At 41.9% G+C, this 26,280-nt stretch overlaps 2 protein-coding genes across 2 annotated transcripts; both read left to right on the plus strand.

The window, feature by feature from the left end:
* The first annotated feature begins 4,303 nt into the window (after positions 1-4,303).
* LOC306806319 (thiamine transporter 2-like) lies at positions 4,304-15,611 on the plus strand. Its single transcript, XM_079314929.1, has 6 exons — positions 4,304-4,640; positions 7,180-7,345; positions 7,667-8,459; positions 9,906-10,098; positions 11,650-11,791; positions 12,971-15,611. Exons 2-6 carry the CDS (start codon positions 7,196-7,198, stop codon positions 13,145-13,147), a joined length of 1,455 nt encoding a protein of 484 aa, XP_079171055.1. The 5' UTR covers positions 4,304-4,640; positions 7,180-7,195; the 3' UTR covers positions 13,148-15,611.
* On the plus strand, positions 15,611-25,640 carry LOC306806320 (thiamine transporter 2-like). Its single transcript, XM_079314930.1, is given in 10 exon segments — positions 15,611-16,621; positions 18,328-18,484; positions 20,368-20,845; positions 20,848-20,958; positions 20,961-21,091; positions 21,093-21,140; positions 21,142-21,160; positions 22,253-22,445; positions 22,947-23,088; positions 23,847-25,640. Coding segments are annotated over 9 exon segments (1,395 nt in total). The 5' UTR covers positions 15,611-16,621; positions 18,328-18,334; the 3' UTR covers positions 23,970-25,640.
* The last annotated feature ends 640 nt before the right edge of the window (positions 25,641-26,280 follow it).

Below are 26,280 nucleotides of genomic sequence, written 5' to 3' on the forward strand. Positions count from 1 at the left end.
AAGTGAGCATTAGTCACTACAAGTATTAACCAATTCAGATGAGATTTCCTTGACCTATATATCACTTCCTTTTCATTAATTAACTGGAGATTATAAAAGTATGCAATCCAAGAAAGACTACAGCATAGGTATTGAATTGGATTGTATGGCATTATTACAAATATTACAAAAATGGCAAAAATTACAAATAGGATGTTAAAGTCTCCAGGCCAATCATCAAGTAGCAAATTTGGAGATAGAGGAGGGGTTTGTTGGTGCTGGGATAAGCATCCTACATACATCTATTTCTAACTGTGTTAGAAATTCCAAAGGTGAAGCATAATGGAGTATTTTATATTCGTCATCATCTCCTAAAAGCAATGCTTTTTTTGTTCATTTTTTGTTACCATGTGCCATTTTTTCTCACCAGAATCATCTTTCCCCACTTCACTAAGAAACAAAATACTGCTGTTCTTCCTTTAAACACTGATGGCTTCTATGCCATTAGAAGAGCTGACAGACAGTGTAGGGAACTGAGAGACACCCAGCCACAGTCAGCACTTGCACAAAAGTCAGCTGCAAACCTACAGCTCATTATCTCATAATATTTTATTAGAAAGGAAAATCCTCAGAGAATTTCACTGACAAAGGAATAGTTCCTGTTCTCCATTGATCTGGAAGAAAAATATAAGGACCTACTTAAGGTATAACCTGTTATTTTATAAGTCTTTCTCTGTTCTTCTGTTATGTTCATTGAATGCAACAGGAAGATTTCCTCCACCTTCCAACATCCCCCTGCTTTGCTCTCCTCGGATGGGAGAGCAGAGTGTGCTTTGTGCCAGTAAGAGTGAGAAAGTAAAAGCTTTTAACCAATCCAGTTCTCAGATAACCAAACCCTGTCCTCAGATGGTAGGAAACACCTTGATTTGGAAACCTCCCAAAGTCTCTGAGAGATTTTTGCAAGAGGCAGAGAGCAAATCAGAGGGCTGCAATGCGGGTCACTGCCGTGCAAATCAGATTGCCTGTAAAGCCTTGGCAATGCATCCAAAGGGACCAATTACCCATTGTAATTGGGTGCTCCTTGCCCAGCCTCTTACAGCTGCATCAGTGATCACCTACAATGAATTCAGCAATGAAACCGTAACCAAAAGGAAACAAACAAGCCAGTGACATATTGCAGAAAGGTAATGCAACTTAACTTTCCCTGGACAGTAAGAGGAGATTAAGAGGGTAAATCACTCCCTTCAAACCAGCACTTGCCCTGGCTTCACTGTGTACAAAAGGGACATAAAGCATGGCTTGTGGGCCAGACTAGGTTCAACCAGTCTTTATAAACTCACACAGGACTCCTATGGGTTCTATATCATGTTGGTAGCACATTATAGCAAGAGGTCCAAGACTTGCTTGTGCCCAAGTATGCCACCACAAAAATGCTGCCTGTAAGAATTAACACCCCTTCAAAATGTCTCAGGGTGATGATTAATGGCACAGCTGTTTGTTCCAGCTCCTGCACTGCTACCAGCAGCCACTACCCTACATAGTGCCAGTGGCAATGGGCACTCCAGTGACAAAAGTTAAGGGTGAATAGATAAAAAGGGTGGGCATTATCCTTAGGTGAGGCACAGCATAGTGAAAAATAGCCTTACAGCATTACTTTTTAGTAAGGAAGCAGCTGTAAGTGTACATTTAAACCAAGTACATATCCCAAGCTAAACTTTCCATATTCAGTTTCGTGTCTCAGATGAAAAGCAGCTGAGCCCAGGATGTGAATGTCTTGCCACCTTAGGAACCCAGGGCAAGATTCAGTTGGAAAGCAAGTCGTGGAAATTCTCACACACCGTGGGATTCTGTGCCAGACTACAGAAAGCAGCTCATTGCCAAAGTGAGAATGCTGTACATGAGAAAAGATAAAGATCACCTTATCCAAAAATCAGAAAGTGAATTTGTGAGCTGAAAGTCAGTGCCCAACCAGACAGAGAGCTACCTCATGCTGCCAACATGAGTCTTTCAGCCTTGGTGCCATCCTGTGAAGCAGGTAATATCCAGATTGAGTCCAAGAGGCAGCAGAGGCAGGAGACAGTATCAGGATGACAAAGGTTTTCACTTGCTCTTTTACTGTCTTCCTTCCCGTCTCTGAATTTTCCTATCTCCTTAATTCATTACAGACCATGTTAGATTAACTCTTCAGGATACACTACTACCATACAAACTCACCTTTCGTCCACTCTTTCAGAATTTTCCCTTTCCCAACTGAACAGAATTGAGATGTCAGCTAGAAACAGATCCCCCAGCCCACCATCCAAGCAGAACAACACTTCTGCATCTAACTACGCTTTGTGAAACTCAGCAGCCAAGCACTGCTGCAGGCAGCTTATGGTATAGGCCTCAAGTTGACCAAAAAGATGCATAAGCTCATCACAGTTTTACAGTCTTCCATGTGGCATTCAGAAGTGAATCAGTAAAAAAACTTGAAATTTTAACTACAAACAAGATGGACTGAAGACCATGGGAAAGAAGAGATAATAAAAGAAAGAAGAGGATCTGAAAGAAGATAATATAAACATCAGTGCCTAGAAGTTGCTTAAATCATTCTTTTTCATTATTGAATTACAGGAAAAACAAAATTTTGCATTTTTTCTCAGTGTCAAGAAATTTGAGTTGGATTCTTCAGTAAGTAAATGAAAACCCCAAACAACACAGTTTCCCTCAAGAGTTCTCTGAATTTTAGCAAGAGGTTGTCAGAATAAAACCAAATGCAGGTATATTCAGTGTTCTCTCCGAGGTGCTGCCACCTCCTATAGCTACAGGGTCAATAGAACAGGCAGAACCAAGATATCTCTGGTATCAGTGTCAGACAATGAGTGATGGCTGGGAAAGTGCCCAAAGGAGTTATTACACTCCTTCCATGCATTAGTTTTACATACATTAAACAAGCTGCCAGCATTTGAGGAGTGTCTGGATGATGCACCATGAGTCACATGGTTCAGTTTGGGATAGTCCTGTGAGGAGGAAGAAATGGGACATGATGATTCCCATGGATTCCTCCCAGTTCAAGATGTTCTATGACTCCATCAGTGTACAGCACTGTCCCAGGCAGGAGGAGATGGTTTTGATGCCTGTGAGAGGCCACCTAGAGCAGAGGCTAGACAATGTTAGAGGAATAAAGTAGGTATTTTTTAAAAAGGATACACCTTGGGCAGTACAAGAGCCCAGCCATGGCTACACCCAAGATGGATGGCATGTCACAAATTTTCACACTTTTATAAGTTTTGATCCATTTACATATTGGGGTTGATTGTCCAATTACAGCTTCAGGTTATGCAGTCCCATCCTCCCAGATTGCTCTCCTCAATTCACTGTTGTTTACACTTTTTGGGCCCAAAGCTGCAAGGGTGTCCTTGGTTCTCAGGCTGGATAAGGATTGTTTTGTCTAGTTAAACTGTGAAGAGAACTTGCTGACACTTTATATGAAGTTCAGAGTTATTTACTAATACAGTACAGAATCTGGAAAATATGAAAGCTAAAACTTAAGGCATCAGTTTCATGGAGAAAGGCCAACAAACAAGTTATAAAGGCAAGAGGCAGGGATGGCCCCTCTAACATCACTAATCCTGTAATATTGACTGTTGAGGGGTAGAAGGCAAAGGCTGCAAAATCTGATCAAGATTCTAGACAAAGGTGGCTGACCTGAGACACTCCTTTGACCCAGCAAGGAATGTCATACCTTTTGCATATTCATGTACATAAAGTTACTGTTCCATTTTACTGTGTTTGAACCAAGATGCTGCCTTACTCTGGTTGAATAATTCACTGTTATTTACAAATATTTACAATTTTTCCTACTCTACTGGTCATATTCCTGAATAATTATTACATTCCTCTTACTCCAGACTTACATGCTGTGGGACCAGGGTGGGAGTGGATCTAGATTTGTATACATATTTTTTGTGAAAATCTGTACATTTCACAGAGTATACTTTGCTGTTGTGAGTCCCACAGAATCTTCTGAAGCTGGCTATAGGGCAGCTATCCCCATCTTCAGCAGCACTGTGAGAACCTGCCTAAGCAAAAGATCTGACAAATTTGCCAGCAAATAAGTCAAGAGGAAGCAGAGCAGGGTATTTTAATTTTAACTTTTAAATTTTTCAGAATAGCTTGAAACCCCATGTAGGTGGTGTGGATACATTGCAACCTTACAGCAGTGGTATTTGCTCACCCTCACCTCTGTAACTACCCACGCACAGCTACTGCTCCCTCTTTAATATGGGACACTTTGAGGCACAGATGACTCCCAAGCCACACATTCTGTCAAATAGGCCCAAAATTCTTTGGGAACAGAACTACCTCTATTGATTTAGTGCCAGTCAGGCACTAAACTGTAGTTTGGGTCTTGATTCACTGCTGCCTTGGGGCAAAAACAAGCCAAGATTGTTTGGCTGTTCCTTTAAGGGTGCTGAAAGAAAGCCAGCTGGAGGCTGGCTTTCCAGCCATTCCAAAGGAGGTGTCAGAGCAAACTGTAATACCAGAAGAACAGGAAAAGCACAAAAGCTAAACAGAGTCCGGTAGCTGCAATACACATGGGACAACCAGAAGTAAGATTGGGAACACTAAAAGGAGGCTTTTCCCTTGGAAATAAGAAAGGAAGAGCTCCTGCACAGAAGGTATGATCATATATGAACTTTAGAAATATGAAATCCTACAATGACAAGGGAAAGTGGGAGGAAAGGAAAGAAGAGAACAATTCAATGGGGAGCTGGGGGGCTCTGTTAGGCTGTGTGTAGAAGAGCTGACAGCTCTTACACCAAGAATTGCTGAAGGAAAAAAGAAACTGAGGATTGTTTTGTTGCAGAACAACATCAAGGCATCCTAAAATCTCTTCCAAAGTGAACAAAAACATAGATTTATAAAAGACAAATTGACCACATGGGATGACTGAACTGGGAGCAAATTGGATCCTTCCCCCTCAAGCACCAAGGCAGAGTTCTGGTTGTCAGAGGTTTATGATTAGGAATGCAGAAAGGAGGGCTTGTACAGCAGCTGCAGAGCTGGAGGGGGCTCACTGCTGGCCAAGGGCTGGGGTGTGAGTGCAACACAAACTCCAGGGCTGGTGAGGTGACACCATCTCCCACTCCCCAAGGGCAGAGTGGGCTGTCCCTCAGAGCTCTCAGCCCACTGCCCTTCCCAGCTCAGCACCAGTGACAGGTTGTTTTTTTTTCCTGCACAGGTCCTTATATCAAGTAGGAGACTTGTCACTCAACTTTCCCTACCAGCCTAACACTGGCACCTCAAAGAACAAAAGTGCAGATTAGAGGTACAGGTCTAGCCCAAAGCCCTAAAGAGTGCATGTGCTGGCACTGTAGGGATGCAGTGACCACAGGCACACCTGAAGTTCTTCTGTGTAGGGGTGAAGCCATGAATTCCTGCTCCCCTGGGCAGCAGCCGAGGGGCAGCACAGGCACCCTGTGAGCCCTGCAGAGGCAGCAGCTTGCCCCACTCACCTCCCAAGGTGCAGGACACGTTGACAGGCTACATGGGACTTGCTGCCCTTGTGTCACACAGCCTGCTGGGGGGCTGAGCAAACAGGGCAGGACTGAAACAGATCAAAGCAGAGAATCTAGGCTGGGAAGGGAAAAATATGCCCTGGCTACGCCCCAGAGCTGACTTGTACAAATGTCACAGAGACCTCTCCAGCCCACTCTTGCCGATGCCTTTCTCAGAATCACTCAAAGCATTCCCATGGCACTGGGGTGCTGGATGGCTTTAATGATTACACGTGAGAGGAGAGCCAGGGGATGTTATGGTGACTCAGTGATCATGATCCTGGGCAGGGCCCAAACTGGTCCTGCCAAAGCCACGTTTGCAGCAGACTGATGTTACAACACCTAGGGAGGAAGGAGGGGCAGGAATGCTTCCTTTCTGCAGCACTCAGTGTCTCTCAGCCATGGCCAGCTCCTTTTGCCTTGCTGGGGTCACCTTGCCATCTAGTGGTTCACACTGCAGAGCTGACACAGAGCTGGGCTCCTTTCTGTGGAAATCCTGTCATGCCCATGCTTTCAGCCCTTATGCAGCAAAGGAAGTAATTCAAATTCCCTTTGATCTGCACCCATTTCTTAGTGCGTCAGGCTGGCAGTAAAATGTCTGTCAGAACATTAAGTTAGAAAAGAAAAAAAGATGCATAATGCCTGCTGCTGTAAACATATCACATCCTATATGAAAAAGGATCCTCTGCCCATCCAACCTGGAGTAATGCACTCATCAGAACACAACTGGTTTGGGCTGAATAGACCTTCCTTCACCTTTTAAAAAAAAAAGTTTGTGAAAAAACAGTACTTAAAGGTTTTCATAAGATTCAGGTTTTTTTTCTAAAAAAAAAGAAAGAGTTATCAGGAGGGAAATAGATAAAAGCCAAAAGCAGAGTAATAGAAATCCCATCTGCTAATAAGCAAACTCCAAAGGGTTCCAAAATATAAACTGCACACATTAAGATTCTTGACATTGCCTATACTAACATGAATATGGATATTAACTTACTGCCTATTTCCTTTGCATGCCCCCATTATACCCATTTTGACTTCTGTTTGGGCTCTGTCCAGCAGAGTTGCAAATTTTAATTTATTCCATCACCTCATCTAGAGACAAGAACAAACATATCAGCTTCATTTCATTTTAGCATGGACTGTTTACCTTCTGTGACCACTTTTATAAATGGAAAATAAGATGCCTGTATCCAAAATGGACTTCTCATGCTGATAATTCCAGATGGAAGTCTGGCTTGACATCTTTTTTGTATTTATTAGCAGCTCATATCTGCTAGGCTCCATAGTTACCCTTGTCATTCAACAAGGTGCTTGGCTGTGATCAGTAACAGTGTCAGGGGAAATCTCAGTGCTCAGCTGTCTTCGGCCACATCTAGAAAGGATTTTCCTGTGTTTATCTTGGTCAGTGCAGATGGAATGACAGGGTCGTTTGTCTCTGAGTTAAGGATCTTCCAATTCATTTTTTATGCACTGTCTACAAAAAGAGCAGCAGACAAATGTAAGGAATAGCTGTTCATTTTAACATTATAAATAAAAAATGATTTTGAACTGTCAACCTCTAAAGAGCACTCCTTGGTATGAGAAACCACGAAGTATAAATGAATTACAAGATCTCTTTTCACTTGCATGGGCAGTATCATTATTTAACAAACTTTCTCCTCAGCTTTGCTGCAGAGGCCATGAGCTGCTGGAAGCAAGAGAAAACCAACACCTGGGCTTTTCCCACCCTGATCCTCTGCCTCTATGGATTCTTCTACATGATGAAACCATCAGAACCTTTCCTAACACCCTATCTAACAGGACCAGATAAAAACCTGACCACGGATGAGGTATAAATTTATTCTATTATTTCTTTTAACTGAAGCAGTGAAAATAGAAAGGGAAAACAATATTTAAAGTTTTTTTAAAAGATAAAAATAAAAAAAAAAGCACAACTTTAACCAGTTCTGGCAGGTTACAATTTGCAGCAGACTGTATAAATAAAAGATCCATTTAATGGATCCAAGATCCATTTGCCTGCCCAACAGTCCCATGCTGATTGAATGTGGTTATATATTTCATGAATTCCTTCAGAGAAAACTCTACAGCTCCATTTAAAATACATGAACTTGCTTCCCTCAACAACAAAAACACTGACATTTCTGTTCTAGGTTACCAACCAGATTCTGCCAGTCTGGACATACTCCTACCTCGCTCTCCTCTTCCCAGTGTTCCTGCTCACGGACTACGTGCGCTACAAGCCCGTGCTGCTCCTGCAGGGCACCAGCCTCATCGTCACCTGGCTCCTGCTGCTCTTTGCACACGGAGTGCTGGCCATGCAGGTGGTGGAATTCTTCTACGGCATGGTCACAGCCACCGAGGTGGCCTATTACGCCTACATCTACAGCGTGGTCAGCACCCAGCACTACCAGAGGGTCACCAGCTACTGCAGGAGCGTCACTCTGGTGGCAGCCACCGTGGCCGCCGTGCTGGGACAGCTGCTGGTGTCCTTAGCGCACGTCTCCTACTTCTACCTCAACGCCATGACCTTGGCTTCCGTGTCCCTGGCGTTCCTGTGCGCCTTCTTCCTGCCCATGCCCCAGAGGAGCATGTTCTTCCACAGGAAAGCTGCCCCCGGGCCCGTGCCAGGGCCTGACAAGGGGCCCTCGAGCTGCCCGCAGGAAAGGAGCCCCGGCGCTGCTGCCAGGGGCCCCAGCCCCCAGCCCCAGGCTGGCGCTGCCAGGCCCCAGGGACACACGCTCAGCGTGCTGCTGCAGCTGGCCAGGGACCTGAGGGATTGCTACGGCTCCCGCAAACTCCTCTACTGGTCCCTGTGGTGGGCTCTGGCCACGGCCGGCTTTAACCAGGTGGTGAATTATGTCCAGGTGCTGTGGGACTGGCGAGCCCCCTCCCACAGCTCTGCGGTGTACAACGGAGCTGTCGAAGCAATAGCAACCTTCCTGAGTAAGTCAAACGTGGATCACACTGAGAGCCTCTGAAGTTTCACTTGAGTAAACTTTCAAAGTGCTATTCCAGTGCAGGCGCTCCAGGGAGCCAGTGCACACCCTGTGCAGTCCAGAACTAGGTCTTTGATGTTCAACAGTTCAAATGTGAGTTATGTTGGTTTTTCTTTAGTACCAGAGAAATAACTGTATCTTACCAGTATGCAGAAAGCGTGCAAGTCACACAGACATCACATCTAGCTGGTAAATCCATTCAGAAGCACCGCTGTTTCTCTGTATGAGGCTTTTGGGTGGTTTTTTTCCTCAAAACAATATTGCACTTTTCCCATAGCAATGCTATCAGCTCACACAGATGAGAGAATTTTCCATAAAATTTTGCCCAAAAAGAACATAATCCTCCTGTTAATATGTTTTTCTAGTGAAATACCCTTGTGCAAACAGACAAAATGGAAAAATTTTAGTCATTGCTAGATACAAAGATTTTCATGGGAAAAAAGACCCCATGAATCCTTGCAATACTGATGTGAACCATTCCACTTTTGTACCAGGAGCAGATGCTCGTACCACACAAGCAAAGTGAGGTTATCAAAAGGTAACATCAGAGGATACCACCCTGCTTGCCTCACATTGTGCTATTGCAAAGAACTTGCACAAGACGTGGGGGTGTGTTCTATCAGGAAAAATAAACATGCCTGCACCACGCCTGGTCATTCAAGTCACCCTTAAGTCATTAAGAAGAAACAGATACTATTCTTGCAGTAGGCAGCTAAATAGACCAGGTGAATAATGAACTAGAAGCCCTCCCATCTACTCCTTGATGAATTTTTCTCTCTTGTGCACTTGCCTGTGTCTCAGTGTATAAGCATAGAAGTTTTTTAATTGTCTGGGACCCCCAAGATGGGCAGTCACGTGACTTATCTTTGCAACAGATGCATCTTTTGGGGTACCCACTAAAAGCAAACCTCTCCTTTCTCATTCCTTGTATATACCTCCTTGATGCCTCGAAACTCACTTTTTTTGACAATTTACCCCCTCTATGAGGTGCACAGAGCTAAACTGTCACAAAAGAAGGATTACTAGCCTAGCTGTGCAGTGAGCTAGGAGAAGGTGAAAAGAATTTCCTTCTTGAACTCCAAACCATGTTCCTAATTCTCTCCCCAGAGACACATGCTATGTACAGACACCTAAATAATGAATCCTTCTACATTACAGTTTATCCTGTGAAGTGGAATAAAACACTAAGAACAGAATGGCAGAGACTTGATATATGCAGTTGTCTTAAGATGATCATCCATCTGCACAGCTGCAGAAGTCATCAGAAATGCTTTCAAAATTCAGATCACTTCATTATTCAGCATTGCCTTTTGGCATGTGAATGTGGCAAGGCTTGGTCATGCAGGCTGTGGAACAGATACAATATTTACTCATATTTTTTCTCTTTTTCTAGGCTCAGTAACATCTTTCCTAGTACAATATATGAAGATTAACTGGGACCATTTTGGAGAACTGGCCTTAGGGTTCTTCTCTGCAATAGATGCAGGCTGTCTGTTTCTCATGCACTTCTCTACCAACATCTGGGCATGTTATGCTGGATATCTCATTTTCAAGGCATGCTATGTGCTCCTTCTGACAATTGCAACGTAAGTACAAAACATCACCATGCTGCCATCATGCACAGAATACTGACCCTACTTTGAGTTTTCTTTGTGCATCCTTTTCCTCAGAGGTAGCTGACATAACTCTAGACATAACTGTTTAGGTAAGGACAAGGACATTTAAATGTCTGGCTATGTTGTTTTCATTCTTCCAAACAACCAGGAAAGAAAAATTGTCGAAAGAACATCAAACATTTACCAAAGCAGAAATTAAACAAGGTACAAGGTAATGTTATTACTAAAGGCAATGGTAACAGCAAAATGTAGAAGCCATTTTCTTCCTTCCTGGCATGAAAGATGCAAAGTGCACAATAGGGAGAAGCATACCTTGACAGCCCTCCTTTAGGATAACCATATACCTAAACCCTCTACTGACAAACCTTTTAGCATACCATGAACTGCATGAATGCAGGAAAAGACTCCACATAAAGTGCTCCCCAACATAATTTTATACATATAATCATTAATGATCTTAAGATTTAAAGAAGGAATAAAAGGGAACATCAGACATATAAACTGAAATGAGATCCCACAGGAAACCAAGCTATTCTGATGTCAGAAATACAAATGTATAAATAATATTAATAACAAATATTTTATCCTGTGTAATAAATATAAAATGTTAATGCTTCAGTTATTTTCTGGTTTGGAATGTCTTTAGACACACCACAAAATTTCATTAACAAAAATACTGGCTGCATTTTGTGTCAAATTCCAAAATTAATCAGATACCATTTTAAAAAATTGCTACCATTATAATGTATGGTAAGGTTATGCCCATCTTGAACAAAGCCAAGTGAGCTCTTGTCATTTTCGTAGATTGTTACTACATTATAGTGAATTATACCTGAACTATTTCAACACATTCTAAAATCTCCCCAACAAAGTAAAATCTTGCAAAAATCTTCCAAGCTAAAATCATTGAAAATTAGTCCTGAAGGAATAACACCCTTTTGTTTGTACAGAAAGTTTGCAGATATATATTGCAAGGAAAGATGTTCTGATTATTTTCAAAAAAGATAATGCAAGTAAAAATCTACAGGCTCTTGACAGAAACAAGCAGCGTGTTACCTCCACTGTCAAATCACAAAGTAAAACGTGACTTGTCACCACAGAAAGCTCAGTTACAAGAGATACACAGTGACCTTCCAGACAGGGCAGAACTGCTTCCAGTACCAGAGCAGGTCACAGATTTGCCTGGCAGGTTTCTGAAAGTTTCCAGCCTGGACCCTTTACAGCCTGTCTGGCACAGTCTGTGCAGGCAGAGAAGGAACAAATGGAAAGGGGACAGAGAACTGACATTCTACCTGATTGTCTGAAAGAAGGGGTTAGAAAAGCAGCCCATGAAGCTCAAAAAAAACATTAAAATACACTATGGTACTCCAGACGTTTTGCTTTTTTTAGAGAAAGCAGGGAAGCAAATAAACAAACTCTGTCCTTGATTCACCATCTCCATGAATCATTTTCTCTTCATTGACTGATAGACAGCAATAGCTTTCCCAGTGGGAAGTGACTGACCTGCCAGTTTCCCATTAGGTTCCAGATCGCTGTCAATCTGAGCATGGAACGCTATGCTCTGATTTTTGGATTCAACAACTTCATTGCCCTGCTGATTCAGACCATTCTCACAATACTTGTTGTAGATTCAAGAGGCCTGGGACTGGACATAGTGACTCAAGTAAGTGCAGGTACCTTACTTCCTATTTGCTGCTCAGCCAAGCCATCTTCAACATTCCTATGCCAAAGGAAAACTTAATTATCTTTCCTCTATAGAAATCCAGACATCTTGTTCTTCCCTTGTCATCCTTCATCATCATTCATCATTATTTGTTGTCATTCTTCCCTTTTGCCTTTTCATGCATTTAAGATTAGAGATGCTGGTCTGTGACTTTACAGGGAGATACACCAGAACATTACTAACCAGGCCCTGCCATCCAACCAGTTTCAGTAGTAATGGGACACCAAACAACATCCTCTCTTCCGAAAAGCTCAGACTGGTTTTGTCAGATGCAGAATGGGAGTTCAGGACTATGAGGCACAGTCTGGATTATTTGAGTTATTTCAGCTCAAGTAACTTTTAATTCCAGCTCAACTGGAAGCAAACTGTTGGTCTGTTTCTCAACATGCACAATGGAGTCTTCTACCCATAGCTTGGGCACTTCATTTGGGATGGGATATCCTATCTCACAACTGTGTCCATAACTTCAGTCAACCCAAACTTACTGACTTCTGCATTGTCTCAGATGGGCTCTCAGCTGGGGCAGCTTTCTATTCTAATGGGTCTGAAGAAGACTAAAGCTTATTGCACTCTACATAGAGAAGGCAAAAGTGACTTTGAAAGAGTAAAGATTGAAGCAAACATTAAATCTTTAAAATTAAAGACAGGAATATGTAGGACTTCATAAATAGCTTTGTCACTGTTGTTGGAAATACTGATATAAAATCACAGTGTATTCACTGAAGCCATTGTGCTGACAGTTACTGAAAAGTGCAAAAGCAAAACAAGGATGAACTCAGGGTCTTCACACAGATTATTCATGACCACATGGGTAATGAAGCTACTTCTACATTTTGCACTAATAGGAAAAAAAAAAAATCCTGTTTTCATCTCTCTCTCCTCTGACATTTATTCAAAGAAATAAGGAATGCAAGAAAGGGGCAGTTCTTCATTTCACACTTATTTGCTGTATACTGGAAAAGCTGAGATTTTGCTTAATCACAAAGCAAAAACTCAAGTGTAGAGAAACTGCCAGAACACAAGTAAAGAAAATCAGAGTGACTGTCATCTTCAGAAGAGGCAGCATTTCTCTAATGTGTTTTTCATTAATTTTTCTGCCTTTTTCTCCTCCTCTCCCAGTTTTTAATTTATGGCAGCTACTTCGCAGTCATACATGGGATTTTCATGATCAGAAGCATTTGTGTGCTGATCTCATACAAATGCCAAAGGATAGTGAGGTCTTGCACAGAGCAGCTGAACCAGGCTGAGCACGAGTCAAGAGAGCAGATTGTCACAAGCTACAGGACACGGCTGTAGGAGGCAGGCAGGCTGGAGAAGGGCTTCTCCAAGGAGAAGGGCTCCCAGCAGGGAAGAAGAGCAGCATGCAGGGAAGAGCAGTGCAAGAAGAACGTTCAACTCAGCCCTGAACAGCTACGCTGAATCATTCCAGCATTTCAGCATAACATATGCCAGCAGAGAACTCTCCAGAATGGCACTGTGCCAAGAATAAAAGATAAGTTGCTTTATATTCTTATTTACACGTGTATAAAGAGCTCAAGGGCAATAATTTATACACAGAATCTGAGCAACCACCTCTGCATTTTCCCATGCATGATGGCAGAGAGCAGAGTTCACCCTGCATTGCTCATTGTAGCTCCTCAATATGGTGCTGCCAAAGCTGCTTCTCACATTTGCTGATGTAGTGGCTGAAGATCTGACTCCCCTTTGCACAACCTTTGTTCTGAACCAAGGAAGAAAAGATCATGTGTGCATCCTTCTATTCTTTCACACCCAGTACAGGCAGATGGGGAACCAGCTCCTCCTGTCTCATCCCACACAGGCTGCAAAAAGCAGGGCTTGCACAACCCATCCCAGGAGCTGCACTGCAGCACTGCTACATCACAGTTGTTGCTTGGCCCACATTTGAGAGCTACAAACCCTGTGCTGACTTCACAGCAACCTCTGCTGAGAAATAATTTCAGAGTCCAAGCAAAATGCAAGAGCACAACTCCTTTGCTTGTGCTTCCAGTAAAATTAAATTCAGGACTGACTATCTTCCTCTCAGCAGGAAAAGAAATAATGTGAAGGGGATTATGTAGCACAGACTAAAACCAGAGAAGGACATTGTGGAGAAATTTAGCTGATTCCACACAGGAGAATTCCAGAATAACAGAAATATCCAAGAAGATTTATAACTGAAACAAACAGTGAGCATCATGTGTACTTTTGAGTGCCTCTGATCTTGGCCAAGAATTTGACAGGATCAGCATCTCAGAGTTTGTCAAGAAGCTTCAAATCCTACAGCTAATTTAGTCCAAAAGACAGTCCAGGAAAAGAAAAAAGAGACTAGAAATGAGTTTGCATAGTAAATGTCTAATTTAATATGAACTATATCCATATGCTGAAGTTATTTCTGTACTGCTGTTTGCTTCTAGCTTCCAATATCTACATCTAACTAATAAAAAACAGTTAGCATTTACAGAATTGTATTTTTCCTGTAAAGACACAAGCTATCATTTGTACAGACATACCAGCTCTTCATACCATTGTCACACACTGCAACTAGATAAAGTGCCCAGAGGCAAGGGCAGGCAGGACAGAAGCAATTTTTTTCAAGTCACAAGAAGAAGTAGAAGGATCTGACAAAATGAACCTGGCTAATTTTTTTGGCTTTTTGTACATTTGTGCTGCTGTGCAATGTGAGGACATTGTTGTAAACTGGCTCTAAGCAGAACAGTTTAACCAATGCAGTCATAAAAGTGAGAGATGTACTTAGTCTCCAGTGACATTCTTAGTGCAGAACTAAGGGCATGATGCTCCTGCCTGAACAAACAGGGATAGAATCCAGGACAGCAAGGACTATTTTTTTTTTCATTCTTCCTTGTGAGTAGCACTCTTCCTTTGAGGCACTCAGTTTAGAACTAGATGTCAGTCCCCCACTAGAAGTTAGGAAGAGTTTGTGTTTTAATTAAAAGATTCATATTTTCAGCTCCATTTCTTATGTTCTGGCTAGAGCTGACTGCTCTGTCTGTAGGATGCCACTGAAAAGCAAAGAACAAGCAGACACTATGTATTTGGCTTGCAGCTTTAGAAAAAAACATCTTCAGGAAACAGATAAAACTTTAAAGAAAAAAAGAATCCATTCCTATTCTCTCTAATCTCCAAAATAATTATTCTAAGGTTGGAAGTTGTCAGGAAGCATTATGGGGAAAATAGGGGAGGAACAAGGCAGCTCTTAGGAGTGTAAGAGAAAAAAGACAAGGCCTTGTGTTATCTTGGATTTCCAGCTTCAAATCAGAACTCACCCAGCAATCAGAGATTTCTAAAAGAGTAAGATGTACACGTGTACCTGTTTGTGTACCTGCATACACACAACCAATCTAGAGAGGAAAATAGTTGAGACTTGACAGGTTACAAGGAGACTGGAACCACAGGCTGTCTAGTTCTGTGGGAGAAGGAAATTCTCATCACATCCACTTCTCCTAGCAGCTTTTAATATTGTTTGCCTTTCTTCCAGTATGTTAAAGGTTTCCATGCAAACATGGAACTCCAGAGCTGGGCACATTTCCTCCCCATAGCTGCAACCCCCTCTAAACACACACCTAATTACCTTTGAAACATTAGTGGGTTTGGGCACAAATCTTCCATGAAGATACAGTCCAGCAAGCTGATAAAGGCCAGTTTGAGCAAACAAGGAAGGAATAAATAGTGTGTTTGTATTCAAAGCATGCAGGTATTGCCCAAGCACTGTGTAGGCTACCAGAGGAACATGAGCCAGCAGCACCTTCCCTTCCCAAGGTTCTTTCCCTGCCTCAGAAGCCCTTGGCCAGGGAAGAGGATGAAGAGCAGAGGAAGGCCCAGCACCCCCAAGCACTTGCCTGCCTGCTTATAGCACACTCTTTAGCACTGAGGGAACCTTCCATGCCTGCAGGACCAGGGCAGGCTCTGTTAAGCTCACAAAGGGCCCCTCCTGCCAGGGTCTCGGCATCTGCTTCCAGGGTCAATATATGTCCTACCAACAGGCTTCAGGTTGAACTCCAGCCTCTGATGAGCCTCATAAGATATAAGCAGTGCAGTCTTAAAAAAAAAAAGAGGGGGGGGGATAAAGGAAAGCAAAGCAGCAGCATTTCTCTGAAGCAAGCCTGTTAATTTTTTACCTTAGAACCTAGATTTACCAGTTTTATTTCATCCATTTGTCCTTAAATGACACATTGCTCCTACACAGAAGTAATTCCTGGCCAACTAATAGTAGGAAGCATTTGATGTCCTACCTCCCAAAGCCCCAGCAAAGCCAGGACAGTCAGAGCAGACCCCACAAGCCCAGAGGTCTCTGTGCTATGCATGCGACAGGGACACTGTTAGACCCAACTGTAAAGCTGGTGCTCTGTCTTTCCATGAATCAGAGACCAGAGTTTTAAAAGGTATTTATTAACAGAAAGAATGCAATCATTGCTTTCTTGTCACAACAGGTTTTATTAATCATTAGCTACTTTGAGTCTTAAAGTTTTATCTTAAAAATTGAACTCAGTTTGCAGACAAAACCCGTAAAGAATGCTTTCCCTGCAATTGTCATGGACAAGTTCTACAAGAAAGAACAGCTATGACACGTTATTATTATTATTTAAATATTATCAAGTTTTGAAAGAACTTTTCAGAAAAAAAAAGTTTCAGAAATTTCTGACTACCAACAGCTTTAAAGGGTGGTTTCTGACCTCTCTGGAAGACAAAGTCATCCTAGGAAGAACTGCATCTGAATCCATAGCAAATACACCACAGCCAGAGCCTTGACAGGTAATTCATCATCAGGAATTATTTGGGAGTGTGCTGCCTACTTACTTGCTCAGTGCATTTGGAGGTGATGCAAGATTTATGCAGATGATACTGATCAGCCCAGGGCTTAATTTTTATATTTTTATCACATTGCAAATAAGGTCTTGAGATAAAAATATTAAAGACTATATTTTATTTACAATTATTTTTTAAGAGAAAGATGACAGAGGCAATTTTTAAAAATCAAGTTACCAGGTTATGGCTGCTTTTTCTAATGTACCTCTGAGGTCACAGAAATATTGTCTTTATAACATACAATTCATACTAAGTTTTAATGAATACTATCTCACAGTGCAAGTAGAGGCACTTTTTCAAAAGTTCCTACTATAGAGTAGAAATCAACAGTAAGATACACAGCTTGTAGCAGCATGATTAAATATCAGCTAGTGCTTTACTTTCATTTGTTTGTGATTGAAAATACTTTCACTTGCTTTCAGGATCAGTGAAATTGATTTTTTAACAGAAAACAAGTAAAATAAACTTGCTGCCAACTACACTGAAGAAACAAGCCTTTCCTTCCTTTTGGTTGTCACTTTCAAAAGTGAAAGTCAACAGTTCTCTATTCTAAGTTTGAGCAGGTACCATGAGCAGATAGTTTCTGCATCTTTCTTTACCTTCTCCAGTGACTGGAGTGCAATAAACACAGGGAGTGTTAAAGCATTTTGAAGAAACTGAGGTTGCAACGGGTTGAACTGCCTGATGGCTTTTATTGCCATCAAGACTGCTTGCATGGTCATTTTGTCCTGGGTATTCAAGCTGCAAAACAGAAAAAACCTCCTTGAGCACACAGAGTGAGCTTTAATCTCACACTTCACCCACTCATTTTTTTTTTTTTTTCAGAAATGAGACTGTAATGGAACTTTATTCTTCTGCTACAGCACAGCCACTCAGTCCTGAGCACATCACTATGAACAACCTTTGACAGACAATACAGAGTTTAGCAGGGCTGATGCACCTTGATCCCAGTTGCTCATTTACAAGCTGCAGCTGTGATTCCATGCATGTTCAGTGAGGGGAACGCTGGCTTAGGTACATGGACAGCTGGAGCCATGCACTTCACACACAAGGCAAATGACAATGCCCTTTATCAATATAGCAAAGTCCAGTGGTAAATATGACAGTGGTTTAACAAGACTCAACAGGAAGGTGTGCTTGAGTTACTGCAGAGACAACAGGACCAGGTAAAACTGTCAGAGGGACCCCCCCAGGTAAGTCACTAGGTTCCAAACTCCTCTCAGAGAGAAGGCTGGGTGCAGCTTAGACCTACTGCAAGTCTCAGATTTAGAAAACTGCTTCCTTCTAAAGGATTATGCAATATGTGCTATAAGTTCTTTATATGACTTAGTCAAGGTTTCAAGACTGAGCACCAAGAATATGCTGCAGCAAAGAATCTCAGCCTCAGGAGTAACTGCAAGAGGTGTTCCTGCCTAAGAGGAGATCCAGGCGTGCAGGTCAGTGTAGGAGAGCTTGAGATCAGTGGTTTGGTTACACCTGGCACACCTGCCAGACATCTGAGTTACACTGGATGCCACCACCACAGTCCTCACTGGTCGTTATGGCTTCAAGAAGTGAGTGTAGGTTTAGTCAAGCAAACTTGAAAATTAATTTTTACCAGCTGTGAAGAACATCTATACATCTATTCCTCCTTTGTCACTTTTTTTTTTTAGGTAGACTATGGATTGCTGGAAGGGACCCATAAGCCACAGCTGGATTTATCCCACGGTGATCATCTGTGCAAATGGATTTTTCACCACAATGAGGCCATCAGAATCTTTTCTCACCCCCTATCTAACAGGACCAGACAAAAACCTCACGATAGAAGAGGTATGTAACTATTCTCTTAAGCAGTAGCTAAATGCTTAAAGCATTAGGCCTTACAGCAGTAACTGAAGATGAAGTGTATTTTATCTAGAACCCCTTTTTAAGATGCTTCTGGAAAAGAGTAAGGAGTCACCTCTTTGGCAGGAGGTCCCTACATTCCTAGGACTTTGAAACCCCTTTGGTGGTTGATACTTTTTTTGCAAAATCAGGTTGGCTAGTTCCTCTCTCCACCCAAGAGGAGACACTTATTTATACTTTTCATGGAATTGATTACACTGATTACAACATTGATTTCAAAACATAAGAAAGCTAAGCAGCCTTCACCCTATGAGCTGCAAATTTATTTCCTACATTCCCTATATTTCATGCATTCATTAACCTGTGGAGGTTAGGTTCACACTAAGAGCAATAGGGTTTTGACTAAAGCATGCACTCCAGATTTCCTTGCTACATTCCTGTGCTCAGGACGGGCTGCTTGAGGAGTACACCTCCCATCACAGGGGGACAGGGTTAACACGTGGTTGAGTCATGGAGCTAACAGTATAATTAGAAAACAGAGGCTTGCTACACCCACATACAGCTAATATGAAGAACAGTCACTCCTGATGTGCAGAAGCAAATGTTAAGGCAGAATCTACAAGCACACTGTGAACTCAATGTTTCTGCTGAAAAAAGGTATTTGTGGTTTAGGTTGTCAGGGAGATTTTTTTCTCTCCCCCATTTTTATTATTTTTTTAACCACAAAAGAAAGCATTTTTTCTTATATAAACAACACAGCATCATAGAATGCCTTTATTCTGATTTCAGCAAGATTCCTTAACTCAAAAACAAGAATAGTTCAGATACTGTCTCTTTCAGCCAAACTCATCTCCAGTGAGTTAATTTCATGAGGTAACTCTAAGTTCAGAAAACCAAAAGAAGACACAGTAAGCCTGCTGCTCACCATGCAACTCACTACAGTACCTGCTCAGAAGTAAAAAGCATTCCTCCAGCATTTTATACAGTTCCTTTCCAGACTAATTGCTTAAACAGAAAATAAGAGACCAGGAATGGATATCTCAGCAAGCCCCACAATTTTGGGGATCAAGACTTCCCTAAAACAGGCAACTTAAGAGTCAGAGAAAAAGGTCACTTTGTGATGTCCATCTAAGAGGGATACCTGTTCCAGGTGTTCCCAAATTGCCCAGGCAAGCACTGAGCTTTAGTGGCAACCACAAACACCACCTTCCAACCTAAATTCAGAGCAGTTTTAGAAAAAAGAGAAAGAATTTTTTCACAGGGCATCAATGTATTGAAGTCCAATTTAAACTTACTGAAATACTTCCTCACTTCTTACACGTTAAATCAGAAAAAACATAGAAGGTGCAGTACCCTAATAGCAGTTACACGCTATGTGCAGTCCCAGTTCCACATTTTTAGAGGCACATGCTTTTTCTATACCTACCAAGGGGAAGAGGTGACCAAGGATATACAATGACTCACGTAAAGAGCTAAAACAGGCCTTCATTTTCAGCTACTATAGGGAATAGGATTTGAAACTAGACAGATTTACCTCCAACACAAAGTTACAATTGCTTTAAAGAGCTGCACATCAAAATCCACCCTCCTCATAGGCCTCTACTGCAATTGATTTTTAAGTCAATCTGTTTCTTTAGTAGAGCATAGCATCACTGTCTTTGGTTCTTACACAGTGAAAGCAGTCTTGTCACTTAAAGCCAGGTTTAAGCCTGCCCTGTTCACAAAATTCACTGTCCCCTATCATCACAACTATGTCACTTCAGCATTAACACCATCAAAAACCATCTGAAAGGGTATTTTAAATGGTTAAGGGGTTTGGAGCTTTTTTGTTGAATTCTTTTAACATTTCCTCTTTTAACCTGTTCTAGGTTACCAACCAGATTCTGCCAGTCTGGACATACTCCTACCTCGCTCTCCTCTTCCCAGTGTTCCTGCTCACGGACTACGTGCGCTACAAGCCCGTGCTGCTCCTGCAGGGCACCAGCCTCATCGTCACCTGGCTCCTGCTGCTCTTTGCACACGGAGTGCTGGCCATGCAGGTGGTGGAATTCTTCTACGGCATGGTCACAGCCACCGAGGTGGCCTATTACGCCTACATCTACAGCGTGGTCAGCACCCAGCACTACCAGAGGGTCACCAGCTACTGCAGGAGCGTCACTCTGGTGGCAGCCACCGTGGCCGCCGTGCTGGGACAGCTGCTGGTGTCCTTAGCGCACGTCTCCTACTTCTACCTCAACGCCATGACCTTGGCTTCCGTGTCCCTGGCGTTCCTGTGCGCCTTCTTCCTGCCCATGCCCCAGAGGAGCATGTTCTTCCACAGGAAAGCTGCCCCCGGGCCCGTGCCAGGCCTGACAAGGGGCCCTCGAGCTGCCCGCAGGAAAGGAGCCCCGGCGCTGCTGCCAGGGGCCCCAGCCCCCAGCCCCAGGCCGGCGCTGCCAGGCCCCAGGGACACACGCTCAGCGGCTGCTGCAGCTGGCCAGGGACCTGAGGGATTGCTACGGCTCCCGCAAACTCCTCTACTGGTCCCTGTGGTGGGATCTGGCCACGGCCGGCTTTAACCAGGTGGTGAATTATGTCCAGGTGCTGTGGGACTGGCGAAGCCCCCTCCCACAGCTCTGCGGTGTACAACGGAGCTGTCGAAAGCAATAGCAACTTTTTTGGGTAAGCAGTTATTAGCAGGTACTTGTAACCCATCCTTGGCTGAGGGATCTTCAGCAATGTATTGGTGTCTTTCCATCTCCTTAAGGACTAAAGTAAACAGAAATAAACAGTGTGTAAAGTACGATTTTACTATAAACTTTTACAGTGGGCTCTTAAAAATAGTCTTAAAAACATATACAAATAAGCTTTTCCTTCTTAGAGGAGGCTCATTCTGCCAAAATGTTTTAAGAGCTTTAAGTTTACAGCTATTCATACTACGTATTTAAGCCCAAGTAAATACATCACATATCTTGCATACTCCTCCCTCAAATACACTTTAAGCTGGCTGGTTCTTCTTCTGACTACTGCTTTGCGTAGTGTTCCCAAAGGTTTTCTTGCACTTACACTCTCTGGCACCTGACAAAATTTCAGAATACAGAAGGCAATCACAGCACTGAGAACAAGTGCTCATGGCAGGGATGTACCAAAGGGATTGGTTTGCTCCCATTTTTGAATTGTGATGAAGAGCACATACAACCAGCAAACTAAGTCCAGTTTTTGTGTTAGCCCACCTGAGAACATGGGGATTGCTGCACTGTAATAGACTCCAGTAAGGGTTCTGCTACCTGTGATGGCCAAAAAGGCATTAACAAATGCAGTGCATAAGGCTTTTCACCAGACACTGAAAATGCACTTCCATTTTTAAAAAAAAGCAAGCATGAGGCGCTACATATTTTCTTTCCATAAAGAACTTTACATGAAGTAACTAAACTCATTGCACCTATTTTGGCAGAAAATACTTTGTGTGCTTGTTCTTCTCTTGTTCATAGTTGTGTAAAACTGGAGGAACAACAGTAGATTGTGGACTGCTGCCTCCAGCCTTAGGCATGAGGCACTTTCCCAGAGCACTTCAGTCCATGAAGGGCCCAAGCAAGGAGGAAAACATTTAAACTGATGGAAGACTCCCACACCCCTAACAGGAAATATAAACCACACCATTACCAAAGCCCACTGTAACCAAGACTGAAGAGCTCCTGGCATGATGCAATGACCATTACACAACAGCTCTCAATGACAACATTTCGAAGTTTTAATTACTTTTTCAATTTTTAGGTTCAGCAACATCCATGGCAGTTGGATATGTTAAAGTAAACTGGGATTTCTCTGGAGAACTGGCTTTGGGAATTTTCTCTGCACTGGATGCTGGTTCCCTGCTTCTTATGCACTTCACTGACAACATCTGGGCATGTTATGCTGGTTACCTTGTATTTAAAGCCTGCTATATGCTCCTTATAACAATAGCAACGTAAGTACAACACACAACTGTTCTAACTAAACTGATTTAAATCTGCATCAAATTTTTATATTTATCAAAATTTTACTGGAAATTTCCCTAGATATAAATTTAGATAGGTTATCACAGCAGTATATATTGCTTCTAGCCTGTATAAAAAGGTAAAATTATATGACCTAACCATTACCACAGTACACTTCAAGTCAGAACAAGGAAGCTTCTGCACTTGGCTGTTCATTGACCAATGTATGAGTATTTGCAAAGTGATCCAATGAACATACACAGGTGTTCAGCAAAAATATTCACTCAAGGGTAAAAAATATGCACAAAAGTCACAAAGCCAGAAAAAACCCAAGATATTTCTGTCAAAATGAAGCTGATAAAGCTTAATAGCCAAGACTGAAGTGACCTTGTACTTTGAAAAGTGTGCTGCCCACATGAAACTGTTCCCATAAGTAAAGTGCATCCACCCATCCTTGCTCTCCAGTTTTGTGAATCTGCATTCACTGTCAGGTTTCAGATTGCTGTCAACCTCAGCATGGAGCGTTATGCTTTGATGTTTGGCTTCAACAACTTTGTTGCACTGGTGATTCAGACGATTTTAACTGTTGTTGTAGTAGATTCAAAAGGTCTGGGACTGGATATCAGCACTCAGGTAAGTCACAGAGTCCCACTTCTTAGTTCCCCTACTCTCCTTTTAAAAGCAGTTCTACTCCAAGATGTGGTAATGTGCAAGCTCAGGAGAAAGCTCAGCACAGTTACTCACCTGGAAAAAGGTTCATTTAAAGTGAACTGGCTTGAACTACTACAACCAGCTTGTCCTCTAGGCCTCCCAATACTGAGATGACTGGAAAATATTCAATGTTCACAGAACAGAGGGAGAAGGTGACCACCTATTACTCTGCATATTCTTTAAATTAAAAGCTTACTATACACAAGTTTATAGTCAAAATACCCTAACCAGAGGCAGGAAGCCAGCTGAAAGACAATTACTATTTACTAGGGGAATTCTAAGTTATATAGTTCCATTTGACACACCTTTAAAGTTACTGTAATTCTGAAAACCAAGTCATTGCAATTCCCGTTAAATATCTAAAATTAGTTGAAACTTAGACACTGAATGGGTTCAAGTCTAGTTTTCACATTTCTAGATAAGAGACGAAGGACAGCTGTCCTCCCTTACTGAGGTGGGAAGTACATAACAGAACATTCTGTCCCCCTTTTACAATCACAGAATTTCTAGTGTCATGTCAATCAATCCAGATTTGAATCCTCTCAAGATGGGGTCATTCTGGGCACAGGTGACAAGGAAGGGAAGGGAAGGGAAGGCAGCAATGGAGGGACACCCCTTAAGAGTAAAACCTTTTTGCTGTTAGATAATAACTCTTCTCCTTCCTCACCTCCACTTCCCAGTTTCTCATTTACGGCAGCTACTTCACAGTCATAACTGGAATTTTCCTGATCAGAAGCATGTACACCATAATTTCCATCAAATGTAGAAATACAAGTGTGGCCGCTGAAAGCACTGCCCCTTAACAACCAAGACAAAGCAATGGTTACAAGCAACAATGCAGAAGGCTCCATCATCTGGACAACAAATCAGGAGAAATAGAACGATCAATCAAGCAAAACTGGTCCACATTGAAGAAGCCTGTTTATGAGCCTATTGCACAGAGAGCTTTGTCAACAGGATGATGCATTTGGTCCATTTTCTTCACCAGGAGTTTAATACAAATATTCCTCAAACAGTCTTCTAATTCAAGTTCAGTGATCCAACATACAAACTTGTATTAAGACCCAGTGAGCAAAAGCACATACAGATGCCTAAACCTCACACCAGAGGAGCTCAAAGAACAACCTTGGGACTTTCCCTCCTACAGAGTATTTTTGTATAAGGCAATTTAATTACTGACAGAAGACCATCAGATACGACCAGGGAATCTAAAGCAGTTGTACAAGACAATGACATATCAGAAAATTTCTCACAGGGGCCTTTGGAAAACTTAACACATTTCAACTGGACATCGTGTCTGCCTTTCAGAACTCAGGATGGTCCTGCAATTGTAGCATCTTCTTACACTTGTAACAGCTGATTTTAGGACTGTAGTAGGTCTCCATATTAATTTCTGTATAAGGGGCCTAAATTTATCAAGTGAAATGCTTTGATGCTAAAGCACAAAACCACAGCTTTCAGGCAACCATGCTATTTGTATGAACAATTGTGGGAACAAATGCAGAGATTTCCATGGCAAAAACATTTAAAATCAAGGTGAAGAATTAATTTTTAAAATAAAGCTATTTTTAAAATCTAATCAACAAAACACCTATGGTATCAGTTTATGCTCAATATATGGACGACTCAAAACAATACAAGATCTTCAGTTTATCTGGAATCTCACAAACCTAAAATCAGTGAATACAGACTAAAGAGGAGTGCTTGTTGTGTATAGTTAAAAGTTGCAAACCTTTCATCTGCAGTTAACTCAAGTTATGAAAACTAAGGTATTCCATTACTTCTACAGCATATTCCAAACTACATGCCTTGCATACTTCAATCAGTTTCAGTATCTCAGCAGTAATATTTGGATTAGAACAATCTCTAGTTGCTGATCCCATTAGCCCTTGCCCAAAGTCTAATTGTCAACACTCTAAGCAAAGAGGGCACAGAATTGTTGCTTTTTCATAACACTTTTCATCTCATTGAAAAGACAACTTTTTGATTTAGTCCAGTTCTCTGCACTAAACATTTTTAAGTATTCTACAAGCCCTGCTGAACCCTTGCAGCTCCCCACTCTCTAATGCATTTACCTCATACTATCCACAACAGTCAAGGCTGGTGAATAGGGAAGAGTTACAACTATTTACACTGTGCCAAAATACAGTGGTGAGAGTAATGGTGTCACTAATACCCTGCAAACCTTCAGTTGATGGGATTTGTTCAGTGAAGTCCCCAGATAATGTTGAGAACTGAACTGTACACCACACTGTCCAGCAGTCTCCATCAGAAACAGTCTTCAAGCCCATTTTAAATAAGCAAACAGGACAAAACCAGACATTTAAGTATGAAAAACTTACAGGCAGCATGTTTTATGAGCTGTCTCCTGCTTGGTATCTCCAAAGTTTAAAAAACAAAGCAAACAAGAAGTAATTACAACCCCCCCATTAAGAAGGCAACAGAAGCCAAAAGCATTAGCATAAATGCTTTTACAAGCATTATGAGTCCAGATATCCTAAAAAAAAAAAAACATATCTGACATTCAGGGAGTATATTACAAGTGAAATGTCTTACCTTGAAGAATTTTTATATTGCTCTCAAATTGACTTGCACATCCTTTTTAAAAAGTCAATCTCACCTTATTTATTTCTGTTATCCTGAAAGTTAAAATTTTATTCTCCAGCTGGTCAGAAACCTTTAAGCTTGCAGTTTATGTATTCACAATATACTTACATTATTTGCTTAGTTCCAGTATTACACTTGAACTTTAGCTAAATTATCTCTGTTTAAAACACTAACTACTTTGATGCAGTTATATTTTTCTTGAACTTTCCCATTGTTACAGAGGAAGACAAGCCAGACATTTTTCCCGCTACAAATTTCACTCTAGTATGGCAGGAAATATTTCTGTAAATTAAAAAAAAAAAAAAGACAAATTTAATATTCCACAGGAGCTCTAACTGATATGCATCAGTTTTCAATAAAGAGAGAGCTATTACATCTGTGGTCCCTTGCCCTGCTGTTATGCACTCTGTTCAGACCACAACTACGGCTTGTTCAGAGCTGTCATTAGTTACCCAGAATAAGGTGTCTGTTGCTGCAAATCTTCTCTCCACAACTACCCTTCACAGT

This window comes from Erithacus rubecula (genome assembly GCF_903797595.1).
Source record: "Erithacus rubecula genome assembly, chromosome: 11".
Lineage (NCBI taxonomy): Eukaryota > Metazoa > Chordata > Aves > Passeriformes > Muscicapidae > Erithacus > Erithacus rubecula.